The sequence below is a fragment of the Meleagris gallopavo genome, chromosome 7 (genome assembly GCF_905368555.1).
Source record: "Meleagris gallopavo chromosome 7, MGAL_WU_HG_1.1, whole genome shotgun sequence".
Taxonomy (NCBI): Eukaryota; Metazoa; Chordata; class Aves; order Galliformes; family Phasianidae; genus Meleagris; species Meleagris gallopavo.
Genome location: NC_139410.1, coordinates 21689827 through 21701194, shown reverse-complemented (window position 1 = coordinate 21701194; position 11368 = coordinate 21689827). Strand labels below are relative to the sequence as shown.

At 48.6% G+C, this 11368-nt stretch overlaps 1 protein-coding gene across 1 annotated transcript; it reads right to left on the bottom strand.

The window, feature by feature from the left end:
• Positions 1–5489: 5489 nt before the first annotated feature.
• On the bottom strand, positions 5490–11314 carry CNPPD1 (cyclin Pas1/PHO80 domain containing 1). The gene is made up of 8 exons (XM_085228465.1): positions 11111–11314; positions 10815–10917; positions 8900–8981; positions 8218–8338; positions 8007–8135; positions 7817–7878; positions 7493–7610; positions 5490–6981 (listed from the first exon to the last, which is right to left on the bottom strand). Exons 1-8 carry the CDS (start codon positions 11177–11179, stop codon positions 6349–6351), a joined length of 1317 nt encoding a protein of 438 aa, XP_085084591.1. The 5' UTR covers positions 11180–11314; the 3' UTR covers positions 5490–6348.
• Between the last annotated feature and the right edge of the window lie 54 nt (positions 11315–11368).

The window sequence follows — 11368 nt, the reverse complement described above, 5'->3', positions numbered from 1 at the left end:
CTTCACTTGACAGCTCAGGATGTGCAATAATGGTCTCTCAGAGACTAAGCTCAGAAAACGAGGAATTGAGCTATTGTGACCTGGATGTTGTTTGGCACATGTCATTGAACGTGATAGCTATCCTACAGCTGGGAAAAGCAGACTTCCAGTGGTTATCTAAAACATTATATCAGCAGTATTTACTATGCATTTCCCATATCTTTTCCCATGACATTACATCAGCCCTATGAAAAAAATAACAATGTTACAAATAACACAGTATTACAAATGGCCTTGCTCAAAGGTAAAGAGGAGCATCAATAGAAATGCTTGTACAAAATTACATACCTTATTCCAGATGCATCTCTATTTCACACGCCATCTCAATTCATTTCATGCTAGGCTTTTACATAGACAAGCAACATATAATTCCAGAACGCTGCCCATTTATCAGATGTACTGCTTTTGATACAACAGCCTCTTTCTTCCCATAGTCCTCTTATAGAGAAAAGGTCCTTTTTCTGTCTAGTTGGAATGATGTGATTTGGATGGGGAAAAAAATCTTAGCAGAAAATAAAGGGAGAGAGAGCTGCACAGAGAAACAGACAGGGGGGCCAGGGTGTCAGTTTCTAACTGCATGACTTCAGCCTGCAGATCCCCTTGTCTAGACTTCTGTAATTCATAGGGACGACACTCACAAAAGCCACCACATTAGCAGAGAGCTGACTTTGCTAGTGGGGAATACCAAGAATGAAATCTTGACATCCCTCCGTGAGCTTGGCAGCTTCATCTGGGTTACAAGAAAATACTCTCCCCATATGAAATTCAAACATACCCATTATCTTGAATTCACTGCCTACACGTATCCTTTCTCACAAAGGCTGAATGGCAAAGTGACAGGAGGCAACTTCAGTACTCAAAGGTTCAATAATCAACTCTACTAGCAAGGGCTCCTGAACACCAGCATGCCCCAGAGGGCAGGTAGGTCCTGTGTCTGATCTCAGTCCCAGCATGGATCTTGCTGGAATTCAGCCAAGGAAACGGTCATTATGGGAATTAAAGCCGATCTGACCGCATCTAGCCTAGAACACACAGGATACAGATCAAAGGTGGATTTCTGTTTGAGTGTCCCATAGATTTCAATTTCAGTCAACACTCCCAGCTGAAGGCCTATATTTTCCTTGTTTTAGAAGCAGAAATATTTGCCAAAGCTCAGACAGCCAGGCCAGAAAACAGTGACAAACACTGTAAGGTGATCTGGCAGGCTTCATTAAGGGCAGATTAAACAGCAAGAATCCCCAAGGCTTTTGTGATATGGTCACACGGCACAGCCAATGAACTACCCGCTCCCTAGGGTGAGATGCAGCTAGTAGCTTAGAGGAAAATAATGGTGATAGGAGGATGGTTGGACTAGATGATCACGCAGGTCCTTTCCAACCTTGTGATTCTATGATTCTATGCAGAGATGATGTTCAACTGCCTGCAGAGTGGAACATAGACTGCTGTGTGAAATTACACATTGCAATAACGTAACATGCAAAGTGCCATCTCTAACCAAGATCCTCGCCTCAGAAAAAAAAACAAAAAACCCAACACATAATTACCTAAATACAAGTCTGCCTATACCTAAAGGAGCTGGGTGATGTAGGGGAAAAAATAAAAAAAATAAAAAAATAAAAAAATCAAGATACCTGCATAAGTTTTAAGCAAGAACTCAATATCTGAGCTCTGAACTCAAGATATTTTGCTTTTTGCCCCAGTGCAAAGTCCATCATTCTCATGATTTGAGATTTTCTTCCCCCCAATAAATATTTGAAGTCAGTCTCCTCTCCTTTCCTGGATCAAGAATGTCAATAATTAGGTTTCCCTGATTTCTTTGTTCTTGGTGCAAGGTTGTCTTGGACCTAAAACAGCCTCCTAGTTGTACTATCTACTTGCAACCTGATGGTTTTCCTTGTTCCACAGGTGATGGATCCAGAGTTTCTAATCAAAAGCTGCAGGATAACATTCCCTTTTTCAATCCAAAATACTTTAAAGGCTGCCCAATTTTCTCTTCTATCACTGGACCAGATAAAAGTTCCCAATCCCAAATATTGCCACTTCACACTGTTTTATTTGATTCTTTCTGTACTCATTCTAGCCAAATCAAATGCATACAGAACCAAATGTTTTACAGTGATTTTTTTTTAAGCCACACAACATCATCGTTAGTATGTTAGCTAATGATCTTGATCTGATTTGTAGACACAGAATGGATACAGTAGAAAGAGGCTGCACTGAGTTCATTCAGCTCAAGTAAAGGAGGCTACAATAAGGTGACAACAAACGGAAGAGTAGAATTTGACATTTACCAGAGTGCTAGCATCCATCCATGCTTCACTATTTTACCTAGAGAGGCAGGAAGAACAGATACATAACCATTAACATTATAACTGAAGAGGGGGAGACAGTTATGCAGGATTTCATAGAAGTGAGGATTCCTAATGCAGTCAGAAAACTGTCCAAGTTCCCTTCATTCTCTGCTAAGATCTGGATTGTACTGATTAGCAGAAGTTCAGAAGACAAAAAAAGAACTGTTCATGTTGTCTCATACCCAGAGAGCACCACAGCTAAATGGCAGAGCAGAGCTTCTGTGCCGTTCCACAGCTACAGCCTCATCTAAGACTTCCACTGCAGGTTCTGCCTTTGACAGCCGTTCACATTCTCAAACACATCTGAAAATATTTTAACGAGATGACCTCCAGCAAGGAACTCTTGAACACAGTACATGCAGCATCCCATTGCCAGGGGTCTACTCAGCCTTTATTATTAAGTAGTGCTTGGTTTGCCTACCATTACTAAAGGACGGCAGGTAGAACTGAGCTATTAGTGTACACACACTCAGGTGAAACAAGTTGTCCGCTCAGGGAAAAACGTCTAGCTTGCCTCAGTCTCTACTGACAAGAGGCCCATAGGGCAGCAGGTTAAACCAAGTGGAAAAAATAAGCCTAACAGTCTAACTTCTCATAACACATATATAGCCTCCAAACCCCATTATGATCACACTCTGTTTTCTTTAGTATGTTATGTGTCAAAAACTATCATGATTTAGCAGGTATGATTCCTACCTTGTGGAAACTCACTACAATTATATTTAATTGTACGCAGCACACAGAAATACCCCATTAAGGCTTTTCTGAGTAGCTAGATGTATGTCACATCATGGGAACAAACCTTACGTTTTCAAAGAGCAAATTTTAGTCTGGTTATCACCTCAATTCTGTCCATATAAGTGAGAAATTAGCTCCACAGACACTGTAAAACAATTGAACTAGAGGCTAAGATTCACACAGGTCACCTGTCAGCCCTTTCAAGCAAGACTTCTCTCTGCAGCAGGTAGCTTCACACCATCCTGACTTGAAATAGGGCCTTGATGCATAATACAAAAAAATAAATAAGTCAGTGTAGAAAGGCGCACCTGTAAGTCAGGGAGAAAAGATAAACAGCAAGAAAAGAATCCCCAGCCTGGAGATGGTTCTTACATCTTCATTTACAAAACTTTACTGCCTTGGTCCACAACCCAAGCCCTTTTAATCCTCCTCCATCCATGAGGAGTTGTTATCCTTTGTCTTAGAGCTAGAGCTGTGAATATAGGAAGATTAAATCTTTGTAAAGTACTTCACCCACCTGTGACAGCTTCCCATCACTGCATTCTTCTGTGGAAGCAGGATTATTTTCCCCAAGCAGCAGGCATTTGCCCTCTAGCACTCACCATTATAGACCACTTGGGGATCTCTAGTTAAAAACAGACATGAAATATTATAGTACTTGCTTAAAAAAAAAAACAACAAACACCTCAGCTCTCATTTCAGTGAAACTGATGCATGCTTACCAACTCCCAGGATCTTCAAGGATAATTCAGAATCTCTGATTACAATGCTTTAAAACAAGTTTAAAGATCCAAAAGCATTGCAGTACAGCACAATAGCAAGTACAGCAATGACAGCAGAGCAGCACGGCACCAGGCTACAACATGCAAGGATTTACCAAACATGACAACCACAGAAACAAAGAAAAGAGCCTACTCACCCTTAGAAGACCTCAGCTACACAAGCAACTCCAGAGAGAAATCCTCACCTCCACTGCCAACCGTTAAATGAGGTCTGGAAAAGGGTGGATCCTGGCTCCAGCCCTTTTGGTCACTCAGCTGCATTGCATGCAACTGAGCTCCCCTGGGTTGGGCAGGTGCTCAATCATTGCTTCAAGCTGTGACTCAGCATTTCTGCTACACCCAGAAAGCAAGCACACACACAAATAAAAACACCTGCCAAAGCCTCCTATAAAATTCCATTACAAAAATTAACCATTTATTTAGGACCAGTGGGGGCCAAATGCTGTTTAATGAGACAAACCGAACACTCTAAATCAATGTTAGTCCCACAGCATCCTTTTCTCTGCAACAAGTCATCCAAAAGTTGTGCTTACAAGGATGTGTTCCTTTAACCTATGACATGCGTGCACAAACGAGACCAACATGAAAGAATAGATGGAAGAATGCAGACATGAGAAGAATATTTTGTGAGAATCTAGGCAAAATCCAGCTAAGATAATTAAGAGCGGGAAGAGTTCTCTTAAGAAGGGCTAGTTCTCATTTCAAATTAGGATAGTAAAACTGATTCATAATATTGTGAGGTTGAAATGCAAACGGAAAGACATGCAATGGAAACAGTCAATCCTATCTTGCCACACATGTATTACTTGAGGAAGGAAAGAAACTGAGCTCAAATCTATGCTCTGCTGCTCACGGTGTTTGCTAGCTGGCAAATAGATATTAACTGAGTGAAATGTTTAGGGATTTGACATTTGTTGGCAGGGAGAATGTTCGTCATCTGCGTTCCTCGCAGCTGCTAATACTCAGCCAACAGACCCACACTCTGATGTCAGTGGTCAGAATGAGGGCCCCATTAACACTTATCCAGGTCCTGACATTCCCTCCATAGGCAGTGTGCCCATGCCATGGATGTCTCTGATGTAGGACTACCACATACCCAATGTAGGTAGGAGTCTTGGTGCTGAATCCTGCAACCTGGACAAGGATGGCAGGGATGAGAGCTGCCACTGTGGGTGGGAAGCTTCCCATGGCACCACAGGCAGGAAATGCCTATGTTTTTTCACAGGGCAGTGACCACAGCTGTGACTGCACAAAGCCCTTCCTGTTCAGAGCTCAGTCATTAACTGAACAGCCTTCAGGGAGCAAAGAGTAGGGAAGGTCATGCATTCCCTGCATTCCCATGTATGGGGAACCTCCACTGCCCCACCTTCCCCTGGCATCAGCCCCAACATCATTCCTGTCCCCCACCACCAGAGAGCCTGGTCTCTCTCAAGCCCTACAGGACAGGGCTCAGTGCTCATGGGCTCGTTGCCTTACACTCTGAATCAGAGAGCAAGCTCTGCCTGATGTAACTGCAAACACACATCAAATGTGGATATGCTTGCTGTCAGCATGGAGTGGCTCAGCAGACAAAAGCAGGTGCACAGCAAGAACTACTTTTATTGGAAGAGAATTGCATCTACAAAAGAGTGAAAAAACAGGTGTAAAATCCACAGTAAAAAGAAGGGGCACACTGAGCAGAGCTGGTCAGCAAGACAAGGTGCCATCTCCCCACCCCATGGAGCAGTCAGGCACCGCTGCTCACAACTGCAGGCAGTGGGATTCAAGCTGGGGTTCAAGAATAGCCCACTTCCCAAGTGCCCAACTCAGGCAGGATAAGGAAGCTAAACACTCACCACTACACCTACAAATCCAGTAGGGTACATCCTTTCCCTGGGGCATAGCCACATCGGGATCCCCTCTTGGTGCAACCATAGTACTTCCTGAGAAGTGGTCTGGTATTCCACTGGGAATAGCTGCTAAGGTCAGCCAGGTCAGGCTGCTCACTCCCCACTTCTTCTACCTCCTCTCCCAGGCACCCCTTCTCTTACAAAACCACTCTGCACCTTCACTGAGGTCACTGCCCCAGTGCCTGCAAACACCGCCCCAGCCTACTACATGCCACATACCACCTCTGCCCACCATCACCAAAGGCCACTCATCTGCTGCTGGAAGTGGTACAACACTCCCCTTTAGCCTAGTATCCCAAGCAAACAACATGCCACTTCTACTCTCCAGCTAACGAAACTTGCCCTATCCTGTCCCAGCAGCCCCAATGCTTTGCAGCACCCAAAGTGAAGAACACCCCTGCCCTGAGTGGGTGGGGGACACAAATGCTGGTTTGGAAGTAATGCAAGGTCATAAGCCCTGCACTGCCCCAGGGATCAGAGGTCCCAGAAGTGCAAGGAAGTGAGTTGTGCCACACTAGGAGGGAAGGGGAAAGGCGCTGTCCTCTGCTCCTAGCTGGGAAAAATAAAGTTCTTGATTCTGCCAAGATCCAGGGCTGTGTGCAAAAAGCACTGCCTCAGCCCCAGGGGGTCTAGCCAGTCCTTGTGGTTGGGGGACGCACCCCACGTGGACCTGGCAGCAGCTGAGCAGGCATGGCAGTGGAGCGTCGGAGGGGCCAGGAGCACAGCAAGTCCAAAGGGGCCAGGCTGGTTGGGGGCTGTGACAGGAGCAGTTCGATTCAATCTCTCACAGGCAGTGGGTACTTTCCGAAGGGGAGCTTGTAGAGGGCTCTTGCGCAGGGTTATGTCAGGTGCCTTTACATAGGACAGAGCTGTCATCACACTGTGCCACAGGTAGAGCGCAGTCGCTGTGACATCCCCACGATGTGGCTCCTCAGCCGTCTCGTTCTCCCCTAAGCAATGAGTGCTGCCGAGTGAGGAGACATCAGGCAGTTTGGGCTGGGGCTGCTCAGGAGCCAGAGCTGGCTGAGCATTCAGCTGGCAGCCACTCTCCACAGGGATTAGTGCAGAACGGATGGCTGTACTGCTGGTGCTCCTCATGCACACAGCCCGGTGCACAACGGCGATGGAAGTGAAGACAGCTGCAAAGCCGGTCAGGTACACCACACCCAGGAGGCAGGCCAGCTGCAGAGAAACTGACAGTTAGCTCAGACCACTGGCACACTCCCTGTGGTTGACCACGTCCCACACTCTCCCCAACACATCAACCCAAGAGCCACGATGGCAAAGGGCTCCACCAGCACAGAGCTGGAGGCCAGGGAGCAGGCAGCCACATTCCTAACAGCAAGTAGCAAACAGTCCATGGAAAGCATGGACTGAATGCCCTGGCTAAAACCTAACAGTTCCTAACAGTTAAATGCCCAGCTAGCACCCACTTCCCTCCATGCCACCAGCATGCCCTTCTGTCCATGCACCTGTGGGATAGTAGCTCAACACAGCACACAGATTAGCTCAACACTAGGCTGCAGTGTCTGAATCAGGACAGCTGCAAATCCACATGGTTTAGCTTCTGAGAGCTTCCATTTTCAGCAGAGATAAGTCTAACAAGTTCACAGTGGAAAAGAAAGCCCTATTCTAAACGCATGGCCTGCTGGGCCCTATGTTCTTGCAAGCAGCTGCTCTCCCGTGCCCATACCTTCACTATTTGCTGGTAGAACTGGCCCAGTGCTTGCTGCCACATGGACTGCTCCATGAGGACACACAGATCCGTGTAGGTGAACCATCCGCGCCACATGCCCTGCTTCTCTGCCACGCTGCAGGAAAAACAAGAAGGGTGGCTGTGGCATGAACCTTCCTCACTTCTACAGAAAACCCCACTCAAGGCACCATGGCTGTGGAAGGAAGCTGCAGAGCCTAAGAAGGGCCCATGGGCACCCAAGCTCTTATTTCAATGCAGAGAGATAAGTCCAAGCAGTGGGAGAGACAAGGTTCCAGGAGGGATGAAAAGCTACACACTTACCGTCCTTCCAGCCAGCTCAGCACTTCAAACAGCTCCCGGGGGTCTGTGTAGAGACTCCAGTCCTGCAGGGACAGCAGTGACAGGTAAGCACAGTCCAGACCAAACAGGCCAACCAGCACTTGTACACATCCTTCTCTATTCCCTCACAGGTGTACATGAAGGAAAAAGCAGAAATCCTGGCTTCACTTACAATGGCACTCAGGAAGTTCATCTCCAGCGTGTTCATGGTCTGGACATCCACTTTCCCTGCTGCTCCCCACTCGTCATTGAATACCTCTTCCTCCTCACCCTCATCATACAGGTACTTACTTGCAACCATCTAAAAACAGCATAAAGGACAGAATTTCAGCTTCCTCCAGACATACCTCCAACTCAGTAACCCTCTAGAGCACAGTGCTCACCATGGAGATCAAGAAGAGGTCTGAAGATGAGATTTGCTGGAGGTATTCAGGGTTCCGGTGCCGGAGTCTCTCAATATAAACAAGCGCCAGCATCATGGAGCAGGGTGAGATACAAGCTTCCCTGTGGGAATGACATAGGAGCCATCCCAAAGGTTACGTGCATGTCATCATAGCACAACTTGCCTGCTCTCTCCCCTTGTAGTTAAGTGCAGGGGACTCAGCAAACAGTTAAGCACTTGGCTGCAACACAACCCAGCCTTGCCTGCTCTGTGCCACTGTGCTGAGCTGCAGCAAGAGAAAGCACAGGAGATACATGGTGGAGAGCAGAAAGCCCTAGTTCCTATTTCTGGGCACAGCCAGTTCTCCAAAGAGCACCTCTGCCTGTAGTCAGGCATGCTACGAAAGCTTCAGCCAAGGCTCATTGTGGCTGCACAATGAGCGTTGCTCAGCTGCTGATCCAAGCCAGTAGAGTCCCATTAACGAGAGTATTTCTGCATCCCACAGAGCAGGACCAACCTGACACTGCCTGCTTGGCCTTGCCACTTGTCCCCAGTTCCTTTTTGACACTAACCAGTGACTAATCACAATGTCAGTGCCAGCCTGGGTGACAGAAGAGAGTCACAGGTGAGACTAGAGCCCTCAGTTTTGACATGGGACATGAAGGACAGGTTTTGTTTCTTACCGAGACACATGAGACACATATTTCTTCTGGAGTCTGCGGATAGGACTGGGAGCCACTTTCTGCAGCAGCTCCACAGCAATATCTAGGACAGAAAAATAACAAAAAGGGTGAGTCCTATGTGGCACAGTCCATCCCTACCTTTTCCCCTACAAGATCACTGAGTCTCAGCATTTGCTTACAGCCCCTCATTTCATTCAAACTAGGACAGGCTTTTCAGACATCACAGAATGGCCAGGGCTGGAAGGGACCTCAAGGATGATGCATCTCCAACCCCCCTGCCACAGGCAGAGCCACCACCCTCCCCATTTAATACTAGACCAGGTTGCCCAGGGCCCCATCCAATCTGGCCTCGAAACCTCCAGGGATGGGGCATCCACAACCTCTCTGGGCAGCTGTTCCAGCACCTCACCATTCTCATAGTAAGAGAGCTTCTCCCTGACATCCAACCTAAATCTTTCCTCCTCAACTTAAAACCATTTCCCCTTGTCCTGCTGTTCTCTACCCTTTCAAAGAGTTTTAATGTGTTACATTAACCTAAGCCACATTTTGTTCTTCTCAAAATATATCCCACAAAATTTTTTTATAAAATGACTCAAGATTTGACTGATCACTCAGTTCGCCTCTCAGCAACCTATCCAACAAGCTGATGAGAGGCATGCAAACAAGCACGCAGAAGAACACCAGACCAAAGCAGGAAGAGCATGCGTGTACCCAACGCACAGCAGCAGTGCCAGATCCAGATTAGCATGTCTGCGTCATGGAGAGTTACCCGCAGCCAGCTGCACAGAGAGAGGCTAACACCCTGCCTCACCCCACAGGACCCCAGACAGCCTCTTCTGATTGTGCTTTATGAGGTTTTGGAGGCCTGATGTTGACACAGGCATACCCTGTTCTGCGCTCACTTCCAAACAATGCCCTACTCCTCGAGAGCGGATCAGCGCCAACCCAGCTTCCTCCCCACGTCAGCTCCAGTGCACCCAGGATGATGATGGACAGCGTGTTCATTTGAGTGTACAGGGATGAGCAGAGCATGGAAGTAGCACTATGGTGTAACCACACACACCCACACACAGCTGCCTCTGGTCACCAATTCCTAATTGCATCAGAGCTCACTCCAGTCAGGAGAGCATAGTTTAGGTACATCTCATTTCCTGCCTGGCTTCGGAGGTACAAATTATCAAAACTGAAGCCCAACAGACTCCAACAGGAGCTCAATACCACTCCCCATAAGCAGCCAGGACAGACAACTTCCAACAGATCACAGAGGGTAGGCGAGCAGCTATGAATTCCGCACAGCCTCTGTGGGACTTCAGACTGCTTCCCTCAAAACCATCACAAAAGCATAGAACAGAGGCACACCTCCTCAGCCATTCCACACCTCCTACAAATTACATGAGCAACATAGCTAATAGAAACAACAACACAGCTGAGCTATGAAGACACGGTAACTAATCACTGCTAGCCCTTAACAGCTCTTCTTTCTCATCACCTGCACCTCAACCCAGCAGCACCCTTCTGATCCCCCAAGTACTGCTGAACCAATAGGAGAAGACACACATAAAGAGAGCATTTATCCCCTTGGTGTTCACAACTAAGTTAAGTGAGCACGAGAACTTGTCCAAAACACATCCTGTAATGGGAAAAGACACAGCTCTCACTGCAATTTACAAGCGACTCAAAGGACTCTGCACAGCAGCAAGGTGGCAAAAAACCAAGAGCAGGCCAGACGGAGCAATAAAACACAGAGCAGAGATGCGAGGCCCTGGCAGCCTGCCCGCAGCACAGCACACAGACATGAAGCCACGCAGGGAGGGATTTGGCGCCGGGGGAAGCAGCCGCAGCGCTGCTACCGGCCCTCGGGTTGCTTCCAACCGCCCTGACTCAGCAGTCCCGGCTGGGCACGCCGGTCACCCACCTGCCACGGGGCTGGAGAGGTTATCCAGGGTGCACTCCTTGTCCCAGCCATAGTAGAGCCGCTTCCGCACCCTCTCGCTCAGCTGCTGGTGCCGGGGTAGGAACTGCGAGCAGAGGGAAAGGAGCTCAGAAAAGCCCAGACAGTGACAGTGCCGGGCCTGCAGGCGGCGGGGCGCGCCCCGGCCAGCTGACGGGCGCCAGGAGAGCAGCCGAGGGAGCTCCCGAGGGCCGGCAGGGAACGGGAAACGCCCTGTGAGCGGCGGGGATCGGAGCCGGGGCGCCGCGGCAGGGCCTCACCGTGAACTCCTGGAAGCCGCCGAGGGAGAAGGCGCCCTCCTCATCCAGCAGGAAGCCGTTCAGGTCCATGCCGAGCGGCCGCCCCGAGAGCGGAGACGAGGGGCCGGCGAAGCGAGGGCCGGGCGGCCTCGGAGTACCGCGAGGCCGAGGCTCGGCAGGGGCCGCGAAAGGAAGAGCCGCGCCCCGCTCCGCCCGCCCCCTTCTTCCGCTTCCGGCACGGCGGCCGCGCGTGCGCACAGCGAGTCACCGCCTCCGAGC

Bases quoted from the DNA above. Each gene is read 5' to 3' on its own strand.
- CNPPD1 (XM_085228465.1), bottom strand. From the start codon at position 11,179: ATGGACCTGAACGGCTTCCTGCTGGATGAGGAGGGCGCCTTCTCCCTC. The intron at 10,918-11,110 runs GTGAGGCCCTGC...CTCTGCTCGCAG, and splicing joins GCGGCTTCCAGGAGTTCACG to TTCCTACCCCGGCACCAGCA. The intron at 7,879-8,006 runs GTAAGTGAAGCC...CTGTCCCTGCAG, and splicing joins TGAACTTCCTGAGTGCCATT to GACTGGAGTCTCTACACAGA.